The 25824-nt window shown below is 38.3% G+C and overlaps 1 protein-coding gene across 6 annotated transcripts in view; it reads left to right on the top strand.

Annotated features, from left to right (window-relative positions):
• Positions 1–25824, top strand: part of OSBPL8 (oxysterol binding protein like 8) — a 95362-nt gene that overhangs the window by 65183 nt on the left and 4355 nt on the right. For 5 of the 6 annotated variants that reach the window (XM_064449853.1, XM_064449863.1, XM_064449879.1 and 2 more), the window contains 18 exons: positions 677–757; positions 1620–1721; positions 2952–3155; positions 7834–7918; positions 9049–9220; positions 13086–13320; positions 14698–14882; positions 15652–15733; positions 16476–16574; positions 17017–17113; positions 17450–17548; positions 18981–19078; positions 20460–20549; positions 21112–21248; positions 21566–21751; positions 24286–24373; positions 24773–24875; positions 25480–25585. In XM_064449853.1, the coding sequence (XP_064305923.1) occupies positions 677–757; positions 1620–1721; positions 2952–3155; positions 7834–7918; positions 9049–9220; positions 13086–13320; positions 14698–14882; positions 15652–15733; positions 16476–16574; positions 17017–17113; positions 17450–17548; positions 18981–19078; positions 20460–20549; positions 21112–21248; positions 21566–21751; positions 24286–24373; positions 24773–24875; positions 25480–25585 (2249 nt within the window). Of the gene's footprint in view, positions 1–70; positions 172–676; positions 758–1619; positions 1722–2951; positions 3156–7833; positions 7919–9048; positions 9221–13085; positions 13321–14697; positions 14883–15651; positions 15734–16475; positions 16575–17016; positions 17114–17449; positions 17549–18980; positions 19079–20459; positions 20550–21111; positions 21249–21565; positions 21752–24285; positions 24374–24772; positions 24876–25479; positions 25586–25824 lie in introns of those variants that run through there. The other variant, XM_064449897.1, reaches the window with a different exon arrangement.

Raw genomic sequence — 25824 nt, 5'->3', positions numbered from 1 at the left:
GTCTGTCGCCACTGTGAGCTTCTCGAAGATGACTTGCAAAAAGTAATCAGAGCGTGGGATTAGGGAGGAAGGAGCAGAACAAGTGCCACTGGTGGTCGGTTGTACTCTGATAATTTATAGAGCACTAAATCCTAGATTGAAGAGGGTGTATTTTCCTTCATGGGTCACGGGGTAAGTGCCTCTATAGCAATCCATTCGGAGGAGCTGTCAGGTTATGAATGAAGATGTTGGGATTCATATGTCATGGCAACATGGGAGTGACTCCTGTGTTTGAACACTGGGGTTTTCCTAAAACCTTCTCTCTCTGCTAAAATAATGGCTAACTAGTAAAGACTGACATACAGGCTACACGGGCTAAATATTTACTGCATATAGTTCATCTTCTTCACGAAGAATCTCAGATTTCTTTCCCATAAAACCCTTATGAAAAAAGACTCTCTAAATAGGTGGTGAAGAGCTCATGTTACAAGTTGTGGTTTGTTGGTTTTGGTTCGGTTCGGTGTTTTGTTTTTTGTTTTGGGTTTTTTTTTCCCTACGTGGGAGAAACAGAAAAGTGAATGGGAACGGGAACCTTACAAACATAACTGCACTTTGAACACTCTCTGAAGGCCTGCAACACAATATATCCTTGTATCTATCATTGTTATTTATTTATTATGCATTTTGTGAATTTCAGTCTGAATCCAAGCTTTTCAATGGCTCTGAGAAGGACATCTCTCTATCTTCAAGCAAACTTACAAAAAAAGAATCTCTCAAGGTGAATTAATTTCCAAGTAACTCCTCATGGACTATAAATGCATTCACATAGTTTTACTATATTCTCTAATGAAAAGACAAAAACACCAAGTAGTCATGGGAACTCTGGAATATTTAAGTATAGTGAGAAGTTGTGCGGTTGATTCGCTTCAAATATTAATGTAGTGTTACTTGAGTATGGGCTTCTATAATGCAGTCTTTAAGGTGGCACGAGATTATAGGATAATTCAGAAGATTATTATTCAGGTTGGCAGGACATCTACATGCAATGAAATGATGAATTGAATTATCAAAATTACAGTTCGCATGCAGTACCTGTTTTTTTTTTTCTACTGCTGCCTTCCCCCTGTGTTGTAACAAGACCAAACTCCACTGTTCAGCAAGTACCATGTCAGGAGAAACATAAAATTTTTTGCCTCTAAAAGAGGGAGATACATTGCTGCTGATTTCTACTGAGGAGGGAAAACAACTGGTGTGTAAAAACTACTGATCAGATAATGTGCCTGTAAATCTGAATCTAGCCCAAATTTGGTTATGTACTTTACACCGGGAAAGGAAGGAGGGGAGGGGGTTTGGTTGGTTGGTTTTCGCCCATGATTCTAACAGGAGTTTCAAAGTTCTGTCTTAAAAGCAAATTGCAGAAGAATCTGAAATTGGTTACATTGTAGCTGCTCTTGAAACAAAGCATGAAATAGTTGTTCGCAACTTGAAGTCAAATGCTGTTTTAAAGCTACTTCTCTGTATTGATATTGCAAATTGAATTTAGCAGGTTTTTTCTCAGCTTGTATTGATAGATGTTGTCTTGTGCTCTGATTACTGCCTTATGGTTGTGGCATTGTAAATATTATTATTATTATTTACAGGTTCAAAAGAAAAATTACAGAGAAGAAAAGAAGAGAGCGACAAAAGAATTACTTAGCACTATCACAGACCCATCAGTTATTGTTATGGCTGACTGGTTGAAGGTCAGAATCCAAATGTGAAACCTGAGTTGAAGATGTAGCAGCTGCTCGCTGCTTTCGGACCAGAATAGAAAAGGCTCAATCTTTTACTTGCTGTTAATGTTTTTCTACAAGCACAGCAGCCACTAATTGCATCCCAGGGTCTCTGTGCTCAAGTCCTAGGGGAACAGAGGAACCTAGCTCCCATTTACTGCCGCCACCATAGTCACATGCATATTGTGTGTATAGCTATTAACTTCAGATGACTTGGCTTTGCAATTCTTATTCTGTCCTTTTTATTTTACACTTAGAATTGAAGCTCTGTTATGTCCGTTATAATAGTGAAAATGGTTCAGTCACATTAGATATCTGAATAAATATCTCTCTGTGTATTTCTGGTAATTTTCCTTTCCTCTCTTGAGAACTAACTGTCCTCTAGTACTGGTACAGAAAGTGAGGAATTAATTTCTCAAGGATAGCAATCAGTGTCATCAACAGTAATGCAGTTCATTTATTTGTATATAATTCCTTAGAATTGTAAATATATTCCTTGGAAATTATACAAGAATAAAGAACTGTTACTGATTTATAAAGTTAGCTCTGAACAGTAGCTTGTCTGGACAAAGTTTCTCCAGTTTTCGCAAAAATCTGTGTAAACAGGCTACAGCATTGCTCAGAGATCAAGCTGACGTTCAGTCCTATGGACACAATAGTAATTAAAATCCAGAGTTGACAGAATTGATGCAAGCAGTCTAATCAGATGTGCAAATTCAGGGACTTGAAAGGATCTTACATTTCACATATAGGTTGAAGCCAAAAGCTGTTATAAGACATTTTATCTAAGACATTCAAATTTATCTGAGTTATTTTGTGAATATCCTGTCTTTCTTAACAGACGTCTGCCCTGTTTTCAGAGGAGCTCTGTTTCCAAAAATTATCCTGTCTTCATGCTAGTGATAAAATATGTTCCAGATAGGAAAATTCATGAAGGTTTCAGATGAATTGTCATACTTCCCATGTCTGGATGTGTGTATACCCATTGGTAGAATAAGTATTCATCAAGAAAGAATAGAAGAGTGAGCATTGAAATTGTACCTTTCTAATGTCTTTGATAAACCTGGGTAAACTTTTGATGGATCTGATAAACTTTGCTTGAAATAAAAACTAATAAATAATTTAAATTTTCATTTTGTTAAAGGGGATGGTTTTGGTGTTGGTTTCACTGAGATATAACTGTAACTATTTATCTTCTAGATTCGTGGTACTTTGAAAAGCTGGACCAAACTGTGGTGTGTACTGAAACCAGGAGTGTTGCTTGTTTACAAAACCCCCAAAAATGGCCAGTGGGTAGGAACAGTGCTCCTGAACGCTTGTGAACTCATTGAGAGGCCTTCTAAAAAAGACGGCTTTTGTTTCAAACTTTTTCATCCTTTGGAGCAGTCCATATGGGCTATAAAGGTTAGTGGTAGCATATATGGTTCTTAATGGATGACTAGCATTAGCCAGCTATGAGTAAAGACAACCTTAATGAAAAGCTGAAGTGCATTTTCTGTTATAACTTTAATAGTTTGTTCTGAATATAAGCCTTCAACATTTAGTCCTCTTCATCATGATAACTATTTGATTTATGCTGATCTGTATACTTAAATAGCTTCAGAAGTGTGGTGTGCAGAGGGATGCCATTAAAGAGGTTAGTGCCATCGCTGGCAGTCCTGTAAGCAGAAGGAATGAGTGTATAATGTTGTATTTTACATCAGTCAAATCTGAGAAATTGAGGGAAGTGAATTTGCCAACCTCCTTCAGCTGAGATGTGTTATAAACCTTTCTTGGCTTCCAACCCTATATTCATGTAATAAAATGGCAGCCTGTTCAGTTTGCTTGGAAGAGTAGAAATTCAAATGACTTCCCTGTGCAATAATAGCTTATATTGCAACTCGTTAGCCAGTCGTGTTCCTTTTTGGCTACAATTTTAGGAAGATAAATGTTTTCCATCAGTTCTGATGTCTGTTTGCTTCCTCATACATGGCATATTTTGAGAAGCTCTTAACTGGAGGTGTTGAAAAGCACAGTGTGTTCTGCACAGCAAGGTTTACTTCAGTTTCTCCTAAGAATCTTTAACGTTTGCTATTACTCATTGTTTATACTCTAGTAAACAAACTACTGTAGTCCTTGTTTTGTGTTCGCATATGGAGAGGGGGTGGGGAAGCACAGCACAAGTGAACATATTTATGTCCTGAAATGACATCTTGCTTTAGATGAAATTACTGCACAATAATAGGACCCTTGTCGTAATAAATTAATTATGCCCTCTGCAACATACATCTTAAGGTAGGTACTAATTGTGGGATTGTATCTTCTGAATCTTCTGAATCTTAAGTTGATGTAGATGTACTACCACATCTGTAGAATATGCTGCATTGATTTCATCTTCCTTAACTCAGACTGGGAAGTCAGTCAGCTGGTATAGTTCCTGATGTTTGTTTGGGGTCTTTCTGAATTGTTATCATTGTCACTGTTATCTAAATTGACCAAACCTATATCAAATCTTTTGTAGTTGCTTTTGAATGATTTTATTCTAATATTGCTTAGGAGGACTTTTCCCTAATGAGCGGTGATCTCACATTTGCAGAACACAAACTTCATGTCCTTTTTCAAAGCTATAGGGTTTGGTATTAATGTGCTTTAATTACTTATGATCATATATACATACATTGCAAAGTGGTGGCCTGTCTGCAGAAGATCACAAATCAGTCTTATATTTCTTTATTGCTTGGCAATGAGAAACGGATTTGTTTGTTTTTTTAACTAGATATTTAGAATTTAGAGGACATGCCCCACCAGATTTTTACTTTTTTAAGGTAGGTCAAATTTTGAACCTGAACAAGTCGATATTGTCCATTCTAAATGTGCTGAGAGCTGGAGTGGCGTTTGTTCATTTCGGTATGGCTATTTGCAATTGAGAATTACTGGGTTTTATTAGATGAAAGGAAGGCCTTGAAGTTTGAAACCCTTTTTTGCCTTGTTTACCTAGTCCATTATAATGTGCTAGTTACAGGTTTATTATCATGAGGCAAACTTTCATATGCATAATAAAAATTGACTGATTTACAGAGTAGATTTACTAGAATGAGCCTGAAGCCTAAGGCAAAATTAGCCGTGTTTGCAGTCAGTGCAGGAGGATGATACTGCAGGAAACATTTACACAGGCATAAGCTCTGCAGGAGATTTTCTGACTCAAACACATTTCCCACAGTGTGTTCTGGCAGGCTGCACATTCTCTTCTGCAGTAGTTTGTGGCCAGTCACTTCACACACTAACTTAAGCCTGTTGCTGTGGTCTTTAATGTTCCTCCTGCTTTCTGAGGTAGCTGATGCACTGTTCCTTGTTCTTCCTCGTGTGCCTGGTCCTGATGCCATTTCAGTTTTCTAAAATTAATAACTAGAAAAGTTACTGCAAATAATTTTTCATGAATGAATTTAGTCAAGTGTGACTACTTATCAGTTTCTATTGCTTTCTCTGAATGTTCGTGGCATTTGAGTTTTATTGGCATGAATATTCTGTAGAAAGGAAACGTCAACTTTTTTTTAATCTAGTGGAATTTTTAACTTGCCTACTACCTTATATTGGAGTAGTTGTACCATCATTCTGTCAGGAACAGAGACAGTTCAAATAAAGTCACTTAACAAATGGAAACTAATGTCTCTCTTGTACAGAACACAAGCATACTGAAAATTGATTTTGAAACCATAATGGGTGATACCAAAGAAAAATTGGAATTTTTCTTTGGAACAGTAGTCGATTGGAGGAAATCAAGATCCACAAGCAGTTATTCCAAAAGAAGTCAACCTACTTAAATGTTTGCTGCAGATAACTCATTTGGTTTTAATCAATCTATTGTCAAATCACCTAGGGGCCTATAGCTTTCTTGCGTTAAAAAAAATCCAAACACCAAAACCACACTTCATCTTTAAATTATAGTTGTTTAGCACAGAGTAAGTGGTGTACACTGCATGTCCACAGTATAACTCTAAAGGGGAGATCTCATGGGCAGAGGCCTGTCCTTAGTCCGTGTCCTGTGACCAGACAGTTTCAAGGACCTGTGAGGCTGCGGTCTTTGCACAGCGCTGGTGCACCCACGATGCTGCGGTCCTCTTTGTGCAGCGCCCCAGCACCTCTCCCACCCCTGGTGCCGCACTGTGCCTCAGTGCTCTCCCCTCCCCAGGGGCCTGGTGAGAGTGAGACCTCTTCCCTGCCTGTCCACCCTCAGGGCAAGGGTTGCTCATGCATGGGTTTGTCCCTTCTGGTTCTCATAACTGGCTAACTCCTAATCCCCGTGTTGCCACTTCACCAAAGACTTTTCGTAGGGACACCTTTCTGCTTTCTCAGAGAGAAACTGACGTTTGGAATCTTGTTTCTAACACCCAAGTTAGTGTTACTCCATACTGACTATTCAGGATTTTCTCAACATTATTTACACCAGCACCAGTTTGCCTGTATTAGTATTTAAGTGCCACCAAGACTCCTTGTTACCTGCCTCTCACCCTCAGAAACGTTCTGGCTGTTTCATTTGCTTGCTTCTAAAATATCTGCCTTTATCTGCTTTTGCTCAAAACTTCTGCTGGCTTTCCAATTCCCTCTTCTAAGCCTTATACTGGCTTTTCATTAGGCTTCTATCTGGGGGAAATCAATCCAGACCAAAATGTGTTAAGTCGTCAGTTAGGCAGGCTTAACCCAGCTTCCAACAATAGCTTCAAGTATGTTTAAACAGCCCTCTTTGCCTACCAGTTGTCTTAAAGTTACCATAGGTAAACTTTTTTTTTGAAGAGGCTTTAAAATGATTGTTTAGCATTTTATTCCAAAAAGAAGCTTGACATGGAAAGGTCTTTGGGATTTTTTTTTTTCTTTTAATTTGGAATGTGAAGAACTTCATAGTGAAAAATAAACTCCGGCATTTGACATCCTCTGTGTGTCTTTTATTTGAACATAATGTCATGGTGTCCTGCTGATACCCTTTATAGAGAGACTTAAGCATCTAAATGTCTTTTATGGACCTGGACATCAGTTAGGCACCTCAATATTGTGTGCTATTGACTACTGGATAGGTAGAGAGGTTGAAGTGGAAGGAGAGAGGGAGAAAGGATGAGTGGGATCCTACAGCAATACATAGTGTTTGGGTGGGAGGAGTTATTTCCATTTTATTTAAATATTAGTTGACTCCTCCGTCTTCTGAAGACAGGCAGAAATTATGCAGTTCTGGAGTACAGGATGTTGCTGAGACACCAAATGCATTGTCATGTAAAATAAGTGTGAAGTGGATCACTGAAGAGGGCCTCCCATTCTCTGCAGGGTTTTGGCTTGCCCTCATGTCTCTCTGTGCTATGAACCATAGCATCCTCGTAGCAATTGAGAGGAACTTTTGCTCTCATCAAGAATGGATGGGACTGGAGGGGAGAAAGCCAGTTGCTGTACAAACGTGGGGTCTTCTACTGGGCCACATTTGTTGTACATCTTACAACCATACAAAGTTAAACCACTTGAACCACCCCACAGACATGTCTTGGCTTTGGGTTTTTTTGCTGTTGTTGTTGGGTTGGGTTTTTTTTGTTTTGTTTTGGGTTTTTTTTTAATGCTTGCTTTCAATCTTACCTCTTCAGCTGAAATTCTGAGCGGAAGAGGAATGGCTTGTCCCTTGTGATGTCTCTACACTCATATGCAGGAATCGCTGGACAGTGAGGGTGACTCCCCTGTGGCATTCCTTTTGATGCTTTTGTCATCTTTCTATAAGTGGCATTAGCAGAGGATTTCCAAGTTGTTATGCCAAGTCTGATTTACCAAAGAAAAAAGAAAAAAAAAAAAACACAAAAAAACACAAACAGAAAAACAAACACCACCAAAAAATTATTTGAATCCCAAAGACCATTCTTTTTAAAGTGGGGTTGAATTGGGAGCTATACTTAGAATTTGAAGGAGAAATCCAGTAAAAGAGGGCTGTCCATCTTTCCATTCATATCTTCATTAGATGTTGCTGAGTGGCAGTAAATAGCCCTGCAGTGTGTCAGCTTGTTATTACATTAAATGATGAACTGTAAAACTGAATTAAAATATCTGATGCTGTTGCTTTTTTGTGTATTTCAAGGGTCCCAAAGGTGAAGCAGTTGGTTCTATAACCCAGCCATTGCCCAGCAGCTATTTGATCATCCGAGCCGCTTCAGAATCAGATGGTAAATAGATATTTCAGTGTTTTCGTGCAGTGACAGCAGTTAGTTATTATAAAGAGATGGCTTCATCTGTCTTACCATGTCTAGCACAGCACTGTCATTGCAGTTTAATTGTTAAGGTTCTCCCTTAACTTAGTGCATTCAGTTGTGTTGATATTAGTAGTTTTTGGTGGTTATTAAAGGAAAATTTTGGCCTGAAGAAAGTGTCATTGAACTCTTCGCAGTTGCCTTGTGTTGGCTGGGTGGAGGATGGGGAAAGGTTTATTTCAGATTTAACTATATTAATCTATGTCTGAATAATCAGGCTGGTACCTTTCTAAAGTGCTAATGTGGGCATACTTTCTAATTAAAGCATTTGTGTGTTATAAAGTGCAGCAGTTGCGCAGAGTTCTAGTAGTAAAAATTCCCTCAAAATATAGTTTTGTAACACCCTTCGTCACTGGGGAAGTGGTGGTCAATATCAGTGCAACCATCTTCAAAGGTTACAATGTGGAAACAAAATTTAAGACTGTTGTGTAACCTTTCTAGCAGCTGCTCTCCTGCTGCTTAATTAAGAAGAACCCTGCAGACTTTAAAAATAGGACTCTGCCTTCTGTATTGAAAAATGGATTAGATACATGGAGATGAAGAAACAAGGAGTGGAAAGAAGACACAAATTTATTCAGTTACTTTAGAACACCTGCTCTCTTGAAATGGCGTTTATATGCTATCATTATAGCTCCTTTTCCACATTGTTATTGTATTACATGAGCAAATTTTGCCAACTGTTGCAGTTCCTTAGTCTTCAAAACTAGAGCAGGGCTGCAGGCAACTTTGGAGGAATTCAACTGCCAGGGCCTGGATGGAACCATACTTGTATTAAGGAAGAAACACTGGAATATGCTCTAACAGCATCATGATTTACCTTGCTTGTCCTACCCTGAAGTGTCCCTTGTACTAGAGCTGGGTAGTTGTGAGTTGTTTTTATGTCCCCACCAAGTTATAAAATCCGATGCATGTAACATGGAACAACTCTGAAGTATGTCTTCAAAGGCAATGTAAGCAGACCCAGAAGGATTGTGAAATTAAGAAATAGAACTCGTATAGTTCAGCTAAATCCTTAATTTTTAGCCTAATAATAAATTTGTCTTTAGGCAGGTGTTGGATGGATGCTTTGGAGCTGGCACTGAAATGTTCAAGTCTGCTTAAACGTACAATGATTAGAGAAGGTAAAGAACATGATTTGAACTCTTCAGCAGACAGTACTCATGTCTCTCTCTATGGTCTGCTTCGTGCTAACAACTTGCACAGTGGAGAAAACTTACCGTAAGTGAATTAATTACTAAACCTGATTGTCGTTTAGGCAGAACCTGGTAGTGATAACTTCTCCACAGGGAGAATCTCTTTCTAAGGTTGCAGTTCTTTTTGATCCTGAATTCTCTCTATTTCCCTTATCTGCACTGTGTTTTATATTGTATGTGGATAAAATGAAAAAATCTTTTTTTCAAGCCAAGCGGATACAGAGGGAGGTTTGGCCCAAGCAACTCAAAGTTGAGTGTCACATCAGTAGGTTTAAGTACTCAGTTAAACTGTTACGGTTTTAATTTTTTTGTATCTTGAAGTTGGTCTCTTTAGCTTCACTTGAAAATAAGAAGTTTAGTACACGTGACAAAAGTTGGTAGATGTGAATGTAAGTTGCTGTTCTTTGGTTAAAGAAGTTAATAATCCTATCATTATTTAAATGGTTTCAGCATGTCTCAGCTTTGAATCATCAGATGAATGAATAATGCTCGGTCACCCTATTATTATATTAAATGAAATGCACAAAAGTTGAAATTATCTGGTATCTAATGCATGAGTGCCCTGGAATAACTCCCTGTTTATTTCAATAAATACTTTCAGCCAGATTTTTGAGAGCATAAGCTTTTGTGGAAATACATTATTAAACAAGCATGGTGAATGAATGGTGTTTTTAAACACTTTGTGGTACCAAAGTAGATTAGGAAATATAAAAATTTAGTCCTTTATTTGTTGGGTCTGAAGCTTGCGCTATGCAGAGTCTCTCTCAGTAATCTTCCACCAATGTGATGTACTTTCAGGTGGATATAAATTTATTTCAAATAATCCCTTTCACCCATGGAGATTTAGCTGCCCATCTGTCTTTTCTGGGTGGACAGGAATTTTATACTGCTCTTAAGGATATACTCCTGTATGTGAGACAGAAGACCTGGACTGGCAGAAATGCAGTTCTTTCTGGCATAGATAGTCTGAGAAAAGCATAGGAAAGTAATGCCCCTGGCCCATATTTAAGGCCCTACCCAGATGACCAAACAGGCTCATCTACAGTTTTGCTCCTTCCATTATCCCATGGAAAAAACAAAACTGCTGTGTACAATTCAGCTAGAGATCTGTATTCATGAATAGTAGGTTAATATCAGCAGCTGGCCCAGATTACAATCACAGCAATTAGCTACAACTGTTAAGTCTAATTAAGACTAATGGTTTAATTAAGCAGATCTTTGGATATAGCATATTCTAAGAGTATTCAGTGTGCTTAACTACCTAAGCAACAAAACCTGCAGGCCTGGTTTTGATGGGGTTGGCAGGAGAGGGAGAGGAAAAGTGAGTGCAATTTTAGCTTCAACTGAGAGCTAGCTTTTTGAAGTATGTTAATAGCAAGAGGAGGTCCAAGGAAAACAGTGGACCAATACGTGTTGAAGATGGTCACCTGAAAAACAGGGATGAAGAAGTGGAGAAATGCAATGTGGTTTTTTGCCTCAGTCTTTAATAATACTGGTAGACCTTGGGCTGTTCAGTCCTCTGTGTTGGAGTAGCACAAGTGTGGGAACAGTGACTTCCCATTTGTGGACACTGAATTGTAAGAGACCAGTTGTATCAGTTGAATGTTTAAGTCCATGGGGCCTGATGGGATTCATCCCAGCCTACCGAAGGAGCTAGTGGATGTTGTGGCAGGACCACTCTCAATCATCTGTCAAAGGTTTTGGGTCTGAGGAGGTCCCCGCCAACTTGAAGCTAGCTAGCATTATTAAAAGGGCATGAGGGAAGACCCAGGAATCTACTGACCTGTTAGACTAACTGCAGTACCTGGAAAAAATAAGGAGAACATACTGCATGCTGTTGAAAGACATTTAAAGAACAATGCAGTCATCGGGCACAGTTGACATGGGTTCACAAAGAGAAAGTCCTGTTTAACTAATTTGATATCCTTCTACGATAAGGCCACCCACCTAGTAGATGAAGAGGAGGTGGTAGATGAAGTTTTTCTGGATTTTTAGTAATGTTATCCCAAAAAGCGGGTTTGTTCGCCCGGTGTGCAAAATGACAAACTACACACAGAGTGGCAGTATTTTATTCAAGTCATTTTTGTGCAAAGGTGGTAACCTAGAAAGTTAGCACCCTGCACTGAGAAACTACGAGGCATTTATACAGGTAAATGTGTCAATCACAGCTAATATTGACATGCCTCAGCTAATAATTGGTTAATTTCTTTCTCACTTAGATGTAACAGTACAGCCCACTTTTAATTTACCATGCATGCTCATAGATTAAGGGACTTACTAGAAGGGGGTGGTTCCTGGCCTATCGGCCTGATTTTTAGTATTATAACGAGGATATTTCCCCTACTGGGCACTTTGTTTTAGTTCTTATCCACATCCCAATTAGTTGTTCTCCTTGATTATACACTTTATCACCCCGTTCTCAGCAGCTTCTGAGGCAGGATGTTTGCTTTGATCAGTCTCTCAGCTCTCCTCAAGGATATAGTCGTAAAACAAGTGCTTCTTTCTCAGTTTCCATCTCTGGCCCTCAACTTCTGTTTTGCCAGGTTTGCATAGCTCATTGGTATGTCTTTAGCGGACAGTTCCAAAAATTCCGTTTTCTTAGGGATATCAGTAAGGGTTTTGATACTGTCCCTCACAATGTCCTTCTGGACAAGTTGTCCAGCTGTGAGATGAGCAGGTTCGCAATGTGCTGGGTGAGGAACTGGCTGCACAACAGGCCTCAAAGGGATGTAGCGAATGGGACTACATCTGGCTGGCGACCAGTCACCAGCGGCGTTCCTCAGGGCTCAGTCCTAGGGCCTGTTCTGTTCAGTATTTTTATCAATGGTCTGGATGCAGGAGTTGAATTAGCAAGTTTGCTGATGATACCAAACTGGGAGGTGCTGTTGACTCTCTCGAGGGGCAGGAGGACTTGTAGAGGGGTCTAGATTGATTGGAGCATTGGGCAATCATCAATGGCATGAAATCTAACAAGAACAAATGCTGGCATCTGCACCTGGCACAGACTAACACAGGTCACAGTATATATTGGGGGAGAAGTGGCTGGAGAGCAGGCCTGCAAAAAGGGATGTGGGGATGCTGTTTGACAGCAGGCTCAATAGGAGTCAGCAGTGTGCCCTGGCAGCCATGAGGGCAAACTGCGTCTTGGGGTGCATCAAGCACAGTATAACCAGCCAGTCAAAAATAGGTGATTATCGCATTGTATTTAGCGTTGGTGCAGCCTCGCCTGGAGTACTGTGTGCAGTGCTGGGCCCCATAATTTATGAAGGAAGTGAAGGTCCTTGATTGTGTCAAGGGCAACAAAGCTGGTGAAAGGGCTGGAAGGCATGAGGAGTGCCTAAGGACTTTGTGTTTGTCTCATCTGGGGAAAAGGAGGCTGAGGGGTGACTTCATTACTCTCTCCAGCTTCCTGAGGAGGGGAAACAGAGAGAGAGGTGCTGATCTCTTCTCCCTCGTGGTCAGTGAAAGGACTCATGGAAGTGGCTCAAAGCTGTACCAGGGGAGGTTTAGACTGGACATTAGGAAGCATTTCTTTACCAGGAGGGTGGTCAAACACTGGAACAGGCTTCCTAGAAGGGTGGTTGATGTCCCAAGCCTGTCAGTGTTGAAAAGGCATTTGGACAATGCCCTTAATTACTGCTTTGACTGTTGGTCAGTCCTGAAGTGGTCAGGCCGTTGGACTAGAAGACTGTTCTAGGTGCCTTCCAATAGAGCTATTCTAAACTTGGTGCATTTTACATCCTATATGTTTCCAACAAAGCTAGTTTGACATTGCTGCCAGAACAGGCTTGATACTGGCAATTTTAGTGTGTATTTTATTAAGATCCTGGTTTACAAACATGAAGTTATTGTGTGAAGTTGAAGATTGATTTAGCCTTTATTTTTTGTAGGCTAAATGACAGTGAAATTGAAAGGCACCACTTTAAAGATCAAGATATGTACTCTGACAAATCTGATAAGGAAAATGACCATGACCACGAGGAATCTGATAATGATGGACTGGGGAAAAGCGAGGAAAGTGACAGTGACACATCGGAGCGACAGGATGATTCTTACATCGATCCAGAACCAATTGATATCAAGGAAACTACTTATTTAGAACAGAGTCATGAAGAACTTGGGGAGGTAAGTGCTGTTGATGTGGTCATCAAGCAGCTTCTCCAAATAGAAAGCTGATATTTTAGGGGTCAGACTATGCTTAAAAGCTGACTTGCATGATTTGCTTTCATATTTTCTGCAGTAATGGGAGAGATAAGTTCTATTCACTCATGTTCTGCTCTGCTTTACAACTCCTGTGCTTGTGTCTGAGATTTTGACAGAGATAATGAGATAATCTGGCATACTGCTCAGACAGAAGGTTGAAAGGGCCACCTGCAGCAGGAGTTGACCATGTCTACCCATCCTTTTGTTGTTATTTCTATTTGGTTTTTATTAGCTTATTCCTGTGTTGTTTTTTTTTCTTCAAGTTGAAGATTTTAATGCAGGCTGACACCTCCATTTTTAATATTGCAAGAGAGGAGTTAAGCAGCCATGGGGTCTGCAGAATTCAGTGGAAGGCTTGCTGTGTTTCTGGTGTCACCTTGCATTCTAGCTTGATGCCTCAGAGCTGCCATTCCACTTTTGCAGGTTGTCTTACATATCTGCACAGGCAATTATGACAGCGATTTTTATATTTTACTTGCTATAAAGATAAAAAAGACCTTAGTAACAGAAATTGAGATGAGCTTTTTCACAGCTTTCCCCTTTCTTCTCAAGTGCTAACTATGAGATTTTTTTTTTTCATACCTATGGGTCGTAAATACTTTGTGCTTTACTGCTTTCTAGTATTGTTTCTAGAAGTAGTAGTAGTTTAGGAAAAGTTGAGGAGTTTAAGTTGACATTAAATTCTTGAGTATGCATTTTAGAACTGTTCTGGAAAGAGGGATGCGTTTCTTACAACTTTGCTTTTGATTTCAGAAACAATAAATAAGGTTATCTCCCTTCTTCTTGGATAGAAAGGAGCATACTGGGGTGTGGCTGCTGGTTTTGCTCACTTATCCCAAAGTAGTGGGTTTCTTTAAGGAAGATTGTTGATACTGTTGACTGGTCAAGGCAGTGAAAAGCATAAATGTGGCAGCTTTCATGGTGGGGAAAAGTTGGTAGAACAAACAGCCCTTTGCTATATGTCCTGCACATGAGATCACAGGGTAATGTACTTGATTCCTGGGAAAGGACTAAGGGAGGATTTCTGAACAACATTCTACCTCAAATTTTTCTGTTTTAGGGCTGGTGAAAATTAATGCAGTTTTAGATGCTGAATTAGTATATCATCCTTCATTAAAGTTGTATCGTAAGTGTGTTTAAAGAAACTTGATTTTTCTCCCATAGTTGCTTCAGCTTCTCTGAGTTATTCATTTCAAGTATCAGTTTTCCAGTCTCATTGCATCCTTAGAATCTGTTGACGTGTCTTCTGGAGGATTATTTTCTTTCTCCCTTCTGTAAGCAGTTTTTTGTTCATCCTAGGCAGGGGAGGCTGCTCAGACAGAAGTAGTGTCAGAAGAAAACAAAAGTCTGATCTGGACACTGCTGAAGCAAGTCCGTCCAGGAATGGACTTGTCCAAGGTTGTACTGCCTACATTTATCTTGGAACCTCGTTCTTTCCTGGACAAGCTGTCTGATTACTACTACCATGCAGACTTTCTGTCTGAGTGAGTCAATCCTGTTTCTGGTTTTCATTCTTTCAATTTTTTAAACTAAAATGGAGCAACAGCATACGCTGAAACATTTGATCCTGTCTATTTAAACAACATCGTAGACTGCTTAGAGTTTGCATGTTTGTCTGACAATGTATCAGTCATCAGATATCCTTGTTTTGTGAAAGCTAACTGCCTGAGCACTCATATGGTACATCTTGAAGTCTGGCTCCTCTTACTAATAGCAATGGTGTTGCAGACATTTCTGGTTTAGCTTTTGGAGACTAATTAGAAGACTTCTCAAAATAAGTTTAATTTTTTTTTTCTCTAGGAGGCATATTTAAAACAGTAAAACAGTACCAGTTAACCTTTTAAATACAGCGTAAAGTTCCATTCAGTTTTATAGTTGCCTGCTGATAAATTAAAGACACTAAATTGAAATGTTATTCCACAATAAGTTCTGTATGTGAGTAGGCTGGTTGTCTAAAGTAGTACCTTTTATAAATGGAAGAACTTCGGTGTGGGTGGAACAGGATTTAATGTTACAAAGAACAGATTCACTTATGGAAATACCATTTCTGATTTTTTGTTTGATTTCCGTTTTCAGACAACTACTTGAAAACTTTGAATTTGATGCAATCAGGCTGAAAGTTTTACAGTACTGCAAATTACAAAATCTTTCTTCTGGTCAGCACCTAGATACAAGATACATCACAATGATCAATAGTGTATTATAACTGAAAAAATATTGATCTTTGATCTGTGTGATCTGTTTGTTTCACAGAGCTGCTCTTGAAGAGAATGCTTACAACCGCATGAAAAAAGTAGTGAAGTGGTATTTGTCAGGATTCTACAAAAAGCCAAAGGTGTCCTCTCACCTGTTATTTTGTCTTTACTTCAGTCATTTTATCTAGTTTGAGGGTTTAGGGATGTGCTGGAGTAAGTTTTTGTTTTTAAATTATATTGTTATGCATTTTTAAAAAGTAAGGTTAAGTATTCATTATTTACACAAATAAATCTGGACCTTTATGGTCCCTAGCCATGCTTAAAATAGACTATATTCAATTGTTTGGAGTTTTTGGTTTTGTTTTTGTTGTTGTTTTTTTTTTGCTTGGAGTAAAAGTTGAACTAAACATTTTGTGATAAAGTTGAGCCTGTTCTATGTTCCCCATTCTTCAGTGATAACGTGCTGCAGTTGGAGGAATAATATTTCCACTACTTCATTTAGCTTTATACTACATATACATATACATATACTACATATTCTTTGTAGTCATGTTGGTGGGAAACAGTATTAAAAGAAGAAAGTACTTACTAGCTAACTTCAAACAAAAGGTCTGTAATAACCCTACAAAAATTCTTATATTATGTTTGTCCTTTTGTGTAGCCTAGAGTAGTTCAGCAGATATACTAAATCTATGCCAATTTCCTTAGAATGAAGAGCAGAGCAACTGAGCATAATATTCAAACGATGAAATCAAGTACAATGTGCTCCAGCATATATGTTAGGATTTTTTGTGTGTGTGTGTGTGTGTCTGTCTTTACCAGTTGTCACCAAAGATCTTTTGTAAGTATTGCATGGTTACTCTCTATTGTGTTTCTGTTTAGGGACTGAAAAAGCCATACAATCCTATCCTTGGTGAAACTTTCCGCTGCATGTGGATTCATCCAAGGACGAACAGCAAGACGTTTTACATTGCAGAACAGGTAGCTGCAATAACCAGCACAAATATTTTGAAGAAAAATAAACATATTGCAATTTTGTGCTAGATAAATGATGTGGCAGTTTCAGAAAATGTATTTAAGTGTATGAATAGTATCTTAAAAGCTCTCTTGATGAATGTAGGTTCTTTTACGTATCTCTCTTAGTGTGCCTTCCTAGAGAGACAGAGAGAAAGGTGTTGCCAGCATTTGTTTCCTCTTGCTCCAGTAAAAGTCAGCTGCTAATTTTCTTAACTCTTGAAATTCAGTGAGAATGTTTGCTTGATCTTTATCTTTAGAGGTTATAGTCACATTTTACATACATTAACTCTATTCTATGCAGCTTGAATTTTGCATTGTCACTATTAGCTCATGGTTTCTACTATGTTGCATGTTTGGTTTTGTTTGTTTTGTTGTTTTTTTTAAAATATGTGTTTTTTTTCAACAGGTATCCCATCATCCCCCAATATCTGCCTTCTATGTTAGCAACCGCAAGGATGGTTTTTGCCTTAGTGGTAGCATTCTGGCCAAATCCAAATTCTATGGTAAATAATGGGGTTTTTTGGTTGTACCTTTATTGAGGAGTGTAAAATTGGTGCAAAAGACCTGTGTTTTGTGGTTGAAAGAAGGCTGTTAGAAGAATCAGGGGTTTGATCATTGTATTATCCTTTCTTTACAAATATTTGTTACTGGTCTTTGGAATATTAATTTCTAGTTTTGGAGTATTTTAATGGGAGATGTGTTATTATAGTGGCTTCACGAAACAGGATAGACTGCAATGCTAAATATACTGATGTTCTTAGTTTTATTGCTCAGTTAATAGGAAATGTTGACTGTTGTCTTGCAGGGTGAGAAATGTGATTTTCTGCTTTAAATTTCAGGGAATTCGTTATCTGCCATACTAGATGGAGAAGGACGGCTAACATTCCTAAATAGGGGAGAAGATTATGTCATGACAATGCCATATGCTCATTGTAAAGGTAGGGGGTTTCTTCATTCTTTAGGTGGCAAAGTTTACTGTTCTAAATAGTTCATTATTCCAAATAGTATCCTGTGTTGGATTCAAGCTTGTCATCTGAGAAGAGTTGTTCTGGACATTGGCAACATTGGTAGCTCTAGGCATGCACATATTTTATCAGGAGAAAAATATATCTATTTTTTAAGCAATGATCTATTTTTTGGCATAGAAAAAGGTTTTTTTCATAAATAGTAAGAGCATATATATAGCTATCTGTCATTACATGACAGTAGTTTACTGTTTGAGTTGCTTTGTTTTTTAAGAACAGTTTTGAGCTTTTCCAGTATTTTCCGCTTTGAAACATAAAAGGCAATGTAGTATCTAGACCTCCCTCTGTGATCTGAGTGTAAATCATGACCGTTTGTCTTCAGTTTCACTATGGTAAACCAGTCAGTAGTTTGTAAGGCTTTCTGGAAGGTCAGTAGGAGTACAAAATACATGGCAGAGTTGCTGATTTTTAGACTGTTACTTATTCAGGTATACCTACGCATATATTCTCTGCCAGAATTCTCTTCCAGAAGCCTTATAGCCAGCAACTATGTTATTTTCTTCATTTGAGATGTATGAAAATGAATTAGCAGAATTAGATAATCTGACATCAGTTCGATAGGCTCTTCTCTTTCCATTGTTCATGGATGTTTTTAATACTCTGGATATATTTTTTATGTGGCTTTGGTGACAAAAATAATAGTACTTAAAAAGCACATAACATACACTGAAGTCAAACAGGAAGAACTAATGTGACTAATAAAGCTGATAGAGAGGGAGAAAGGTAGAAGCAAATGCAGGGAAGGAGAATGTGCATGGTGAAAAAAATGTATTTGCACATTCAACCACTGTATGTAAAATATATTCAGTGTTAAAAAAGCTGGCTTGCAGAGGGAAAGACAGTAATCCTGGGAAAGAAAATGTACTCAGCATTTTCAACCTTGTACTTCCAGAAGTCTTTAGAGAGGCAGTGAGTGTTGTCTTGTCTTGGTTGTCCATGATTGTCTTCACCTGTGGTCTGACTGTACATGCTGCTTCTGTCCAAGTGAAGTTTTTCATTGCTGTCTTTGTTATAGAGTTATTTTCCTGTCTTTATTTAACCTTAAAGCTTCTCTCCTCCAGTCATCTCCAATAAAACTAAGTACCACCCTTGCTAGAGCCAGCAGTATACGCTGCCAAAGATATTTCTTAAAAACTGTTTTTCCTGCTTGTCTGTAATTCACTTAGGTTTTTGGTTTCTGTTTGGGTTATCTTATTTGGCAGAAAGATCATGCTTATCATTAAGAAAGGTCATCTGATTTTTCCTCTGGCACAGACTTGTTTACTCCCAGGAATTGTGCCTAAAGAACTTGGGTTTTTTGTCTTGTTCAGTTATGAACATTCATTTTAGCTGTTTTCTCTTGCAGGAATTCTTTATGGCACAATGACCTTAGAGCTTGGGGGAACAGTCAACATCACCTGTGAGAAAACTGGCTACAGTGCCACAATTGAATTCAAACTCAAGGTTAGTAAATGCTGTGAGTGGGCACAAGAAGGAGAATAAGCATAATTAAAAAAAAAAAAAAAAGGTAGGTCACTCCTTAGATATGATCTTATGTAATATGGAATTGTCTTTTTGGAAACAGAGGATTTTTCATTTCAACTCCTCATATCCAGCTATGTGTATCTAGCAAATAGTGATTTATTTATTTATTTATTTAAAAAAAAAAAAGGAATTATGTTGTCATCTCTTAATATATTCTTCTGGGTCCAAAGGTTTTGACTGAAAGTCACTGACTTACAGTGCTGTCTTCACCTCTGGGGGTAAGAGATGCAAACATATTGCTAGTTGTATGAATCTTAAGAACAGCTCTAGTGGGGAAAAAGCAAGTGTCTTATCTCCAGCAGTAGCAAGAGTGTGTGTCTGGGAAAGTGTAAGAACAGGGGAAGTGTTTAGTTATCTGATCAGTGGTTCAAGTATTTTGTGTATTGTTGTTAATATACTTTGGTGATTTTTAGTACTCTAAAAATGTTCAGGGTCTTTTTAAACTTCTGGTGACCCCTTGCTGGAGAACTCAGACCCAGGTTTGAGGTTCCACACTTCCATCCTGGGTAAAATTTAAGTTGCTCATGACACCTCGAATAAAGATGATGCAATGGCTTTGGCTAACACTTACATCAGCCTAATGCCCAGTGCTAAGCAACAGTTTACACGGACTAGTTTTGGCAGCTGTGCTTGCTGTAGGAGCCCCTCCCCACTCATAAAAGCTAAACAAAGGTTTCTAAACTACTTAGAGGTGGCTTTGCTTCAGAAAAATACATTTGCCATCTTTGAGTCAGAAACTGATTTAAAGCTGAACAAGCAGTTGTTAAGAAGCGTGCATGTGGAGAGGGAAACTGTATTCAGTTGGAAGTACAAAGGAAACATAAAAGCTAGGAGGCTGTGTTAACTGATATTATGCCTCATCAGCCCACAGGATACATGTATAGACTATCAAAAAAGCCGATGAAAATTCTGGACAATTGGTTTTGTTGTTGCTTCTGCAAGAGTTAATCTCTAGTAACAAATGGTCCTTGGCAAAGTGATGAAATTAGTGTAGCAAACGACTGTTTCCTTCAAGAAAGATATAATTGTGTCACTGTTTCTGCATTACTTTGTTTTCCCTCCACTTTTCTTAGAAAATGCTTTTTCTTAGTAAATCTTTTATAAAAATGCAACATGAGAACAATGACCTGTGGTTTTAGACTTGTTTGGGGGATTAGATGGGCAGAAGTTATAATATTAAAAGCCATCAGGGCTGTTTACATCGCATTTCATAAACACACTTTTTAACTTAACACTAAACATAGGTGCAAACATTTTTGTTATTAAAACAAACATGAAAGCATTTATTTTTGTTTTGCAGCCTTTTTTAGGTAACAATGACAGTGTTAACCAAATATCAGGGAAAATTAAACTTGGCAAAGAAGTTCTGGCTATTTTGGAGGGTCACTGGGTAAGTAGTGAGTATTTTATAAATTCTGGCTGATAGTTGAGACAGGTGAAGGTAGCACTCAGTTACATAAAAGACTCCAAGCTTAAAAAAAATACCACTTCTCTAGAAAGTATCTCTTTATAGTTAGACAGTTCTCAAGAAAATATAGAATCAACATAGTGTTATTTGCAACTATTAAAAGGTCAAAAGATTGTGTACATTTGAGTTTATGAAGAAAATACATTTCAGCTTGTGAAACGTTCTTAGTATGTATTAGTACTATGAAGAATTGTTATGGCACCAGCATGAAATGTTTAAACTTGTTTCAGTTCTGGTGAGGTGACACTGGCACTGCTGGTTTTTGGACATGGTAATGGTGTCATTGCATCTCTGTTCCAAGTTAGAACTAGCACAGAGTGCAGAAATTGCATTTTAAGGTTACCATATCTGATTAATCTTAACTAAGATTAGTTAAGAAAAGAAACTTGTGTTACAAAAAAAATTGCTTATTCCTCCCTTTTGTGTTATCTTGGCACTCTTTGAGGTTATTACAGTTAAGGTAACTGGATTATATACGTTACAGGACAGTGAAGTTACTATTAGTGACAAGAAGACAGATGTTACAGAGACTTTCTGGAACCCAACATCTGAAATCAAGCAGCGTAGATTACCTAGATATACAGTGAAGTTTGAAGAGCAAGATGACTTTGAGTCAGAGAAGTAAGTTCACTTTAGAACCACGTATAATTATTTTGACAAAAGAAAACTCATCATCTTCTCCAAATTATGATTTCTTTCTTTACCATGTTTGCTGATATTGGCCTGTAGAACAAGAAAGCAACACCGTTAAATACAAGATTGTAATTTACAAACATTACACTCATGGAAAGTCTGATGCAAATGTAGATAAAACATGTATTACAACATGGTAATATTCTGTTTAGAGTTTGGTTCACTTACTTAGCCTATAATTAAGGAAATGTTTACAATTATTTTTGTCAACCAGATTGTAACTCTTTATATTGCTCGTTTGTCAGGCTTTGGCAACAAGTGACAAGAGCAATAAATAATAAAGACCAAACAGAAGCTACTCAAGAGAAATACATTCTGGAAGAAGCTCAGAGAAAGAGTGCCAAAGAGAGGAAACTTAAAGGTGAAGAGTGGACATGCAAGCTGTTTGATCAGGATTCAGTCACAGGAGAATGGCACTACAAATATGCCGAGTGAGTCCTGAAATGCTTGTAACAAAAGCTGCTTGTTAAATGCTTGGTAGTGTTGCTGAGCCTCTTCCTGTGGTTTCAGGAGCAAACTAACTCAAATATATAGCTGAATTCAAGCTCATGAAATACACAATGGTATTTGATATTCTTATGTATGTGTTTTAATTGAAATGTGTAATTTTTAACTGAAAGTTGGCCCTTCCAGTGTTAAAAACGCAGTGATTGGTAAGGCAGCAAACTGTTTCATGTAACCATTGCACTGGGCTTTTTTTTCTTTTATCTTTATGGTTATGTGCCTCTACAAATCCGTGCTATGTTCTAGAGTTTCTTGGGCATGGCACTTTGGGATGCATTGTGCTCCTTACTGCCCACACCCCACACACCCCCAACCGACTAGAGCAGCTACACAGATTTTCCCAGCCTGGGAAATATGGTACGTATGGGCATACCAACTGGAAACCAGAAAAACTAGTGTCTGGAAATCGGAAAAGCCTGTGCTTAGTTGAACTGAGCTATTTTAATTTCTAATATGTTAGAATAACTCTGAGAATAACAGGTTTACAGAAATGGTTAATGCTGGGACCAGGTGGCTCTGCTCAGCCAAATATGCCCTGCACACACAAGTGTCTGATCGCTCTGTGTGATGATCTGGATCAGAAGATGAAGGTGTGGCTGTCTCCCTGACTGCTGGGAGGCATTCTGTGTCCTTACCAACGCTTGCAAGAGTCAGCTTGGAGCTGAGCCCTTTACTAGTGGTGGTTGTCACAGAACAGCCACATTCTGCTGATTCTTTTTCAATACCCAGAACGCTTCTATATTGCAGGGATCGTAAAAGTAAAATATCCAAAGATGATACACTCTGAGGTAAGTAATTCTGAAGCCATGGGTGCTGGTAGTATATTCCCATGGCTAAACCTGGGAACCCTTCACCTTTCTGTACAAGAATGGCAATACTGGGGCAGTGGCCTAAGTGTATGTATGGGGAAGAGTACAAGAATCCCGAGTACTCTTCATGTGTCCAGCAAATTTGCAGCTCAGAGGTTTCCTGGAACCAAGCATGGATTGTGTATTTAGCAACTCAGAATAGAATTCTTTCCCATTAATTTCCTTGGATTCCTCTCAAGTCTGTGTAGACTTTTACTACCCAGAACATCCTGTAGCAGGGAATTCCCCAACTAGACTAAATGCTCTGTGAAGCGCCCTCTCTTGGTTTGAACCTTCTAGTGCTATCGATGCCGCTTTTTCTTTTGGAGGAGTTGTGACTAGTCCAGCTGAACTGACCGCCCATACTCTTGAACCCTGTGTAAAACCATCAAGAGAAGTACTGCACTTTAAATCTGTTAGGTCTTAAAGCTGCAGGGGACGGTCTATCTTGTTAATCTGCGTTATTTCTTGTCTCCTTGACACCTTGTGGTTGAAGGATGTGCCACGGAAATTCTACTATGTGCTAGAAAGCAGTCTGCGCTGTCAGCAGTCCCTGGAAGAAACTTCTTTCTCTTTATACCCAATAATGCTGGCTCAGTACCTGCTCCATGTAGAGAGCAGTCTTTTACGCTTACTGCAAAAGACGTGTTCAGTGAGCTGTGGCATTTGCTAGTGTCTGGATTATGGATTTAGGCATCTGGATTACAGATACAAAAGACCTTTGGGAGAGCAATACCTTGTTCTTACCCAGTTACCTTAGATGACATTTGATTCACGTCAGGTTAAGCTAAGATGTAAATGCAGGTCTATGTTCACAATATCTGAAACAGCTACAACCATTTTAAAAGGCATACAGGAGGAGATGAAAGGAAATCCATGCTTAATCTGTTCTCACTAAAGCTGTGAATTAGAACAATCTTCATGCAGCTGACTTGCAGTTTCTATCCTGAAAAGTCTGTCATCAGTGGGAATGGTGGGTTTTGCCTTTGGCTGCTTGTTGTTCTCCAGTGAACTATGTGTCTTTTGCTTGATTTTTTTTTTTTTTTTAATTCTATATCAACCTATACTTGGAAAAACACTCTCAAAAAATCAGAAGCAGCAAACTGCGTAGCTCATTAGTGCCTCTTGAAACCAGTCTTGATTACTATTAGCAACTTCGTGATAAGAGCAGGTTTGAGGTTACTGATTCTTAACCTCTCCTTTCTAGGCATCTTTTAAAAGTAAAAAACAACATTCCAAAACAATAATAATAATTTTTTTAATCCCCTATTTTCCCTATAGTTCTAGAATAACAACTGTACGTTAGGCAGGAAAGCTTTCCATGTTTGACAAATACATATCTCTAGCCAGATAACCAACAATATAATTATTAATTTATTACAGTAGCTTGCACTCTTACCAGCTGGCTGAGGGTTTGACCTGGACGTCAGGTTTATTTTGGTGCTTTTGGGCCTTTAGTCCAGGACTGGTCTACAGGTGGAAGATAGGATCACTTTTCCATGTCTGACCTTTATACAGGGAGAGGGAGCTTCAACCTGTTCACAGCAAATAGTTTCTGAGCAGGAAAATATTTCTTACGTAAATAACTTATCAATTATATTCACTTTGTCTAGTACCAGACCATGGGACCCTTTGAATGATATGATCCAATTTGAAAAAGATGGCACCATCCAAACAAAAGTTCGACATCGGACACCAATGGTATGTTCCAGTTCTGTTAGCAGGTGCAGCAAGACCCAGCGACTTGTATACATTGTATTATGTGTGTAAGAGCCATCAAAGCATTAGGAGTGATGGGAAATACTACTGTTATCCCACAAAAATGTAGTTTACCCAGTCCATAGTCTTCCATTTGTGTGTTGCATCGTAAGTGGTAGAGAAGACTGGATTAGATAGGAATATAAAGTATGAAGACTTGAACTCGAAAGTGTAATGTGTATTTTCCCTTAAATGGAAGATGCGCAAACTTCAGGCTGCTTACACATGAAAAAATTTTAACTTATCTATTAGATGTTGTGCTTTTAACTATTACTGTTAGAGCGTGCTGCTTTGCTACAGTTCTGGTTCTCTGGAGATAATTCATGAGTTTATCAATTTTAGGTTAACGTTCCAAAAATCAAAAGGAAGCCAGCCAGTCAGAAGAAAGGGGAGTGTGGTTTCTCATCCCCAGAGCCTGATAACCAGGATTCCTCTGGGAGTGAAGGTAGGAAAAGATATATTTGTGTATAGAAGTACTAAATGTATTTGATAGTGAAAGTGTGTTCTGTAGTCACACAAACTCTTCTTATTTTAATGTTTGTTTTATGAAATCGTTCATGTATTAGATCACAGTTTTATCCAATGTGAAGCACATTCAGGACAAACAAAAGCAGCAGAATGGTTTATGGTTTTAACTGCAAACTTTCCTGTCCTTTTAAACTTGAGTATGTAGCGTAGGTAGGCTCAAGTGCTACATGAATTAATATCTGATGGAAAAAAAAATGTGTTTGTAAACTCTTTTCTGTCTTAAAAGCACATGAATTCTTTTAATTTGTAGATCGGTAAGTTGCTACAGGCAGATTTTTATTGTTGATAATGCTTGCAGAAATTAAACAATACTGTGACTCTTTTAAGGTACTTCACAAACTTACCTTGCTTTCCTTCTGTGTTATAGGTGAGTGAAATAAAGGTTTAGTTTTCAGTAGAAGCTGAGTTAGAAAACTTTCTCCTCAGTTTTGCAACTAGTTGAGTTTGTCATTAGTGCTTTATTCCTTTTTTGACTCAGCAGTCATTTCTGTGAACTACATCTGGCTTTTGTATCTCTCTAGCGCAACTTCTGAAGCATAATACAAGAATAAGGAAAAAAGGGACAGACCTTGGTGAACTGCAGAGTGCCATTGAATCTATAAAGGAAACACAAGAAGACATTAAGAGGTAGTACTAAATCAAATGCTTTAGAATGGTTTAGAGAGTACTGATTTTCTAGCTTTTTTTTTTTTTTTTTTCCTTGGGGGCTACTATGTATCTTTCTGGTTTAGAGCCCTGATATCTTTAACCTACCCTTCTTCCCGAATATTGATTGCTCAATGATGTTTCATAATCTTCCTCAAAAACTGTCTTCTGTAGGGAGCCCTAGCATACTAGAAAATGCCAAATTATCTAGACTGTAATTA

The sequence above is a fragment of the Phalacrocorax carbo genome, chromosome 1, assembly GCF_963921805.1.
Source record: "Phalacrocorax carbo chromosome 1, bPhaCar2.1, whole genome shotgun sequence".
Lineage (NCBI taxonomy): Eukaryota > Metazoa > Chordata > Aves > Suliformes > Phalacrocoracidae > Phalacrocorax > Phalacrocorax carbo.
This window is presented reverse-complemented; position numbering and strand designations above follow the sequence as displayed.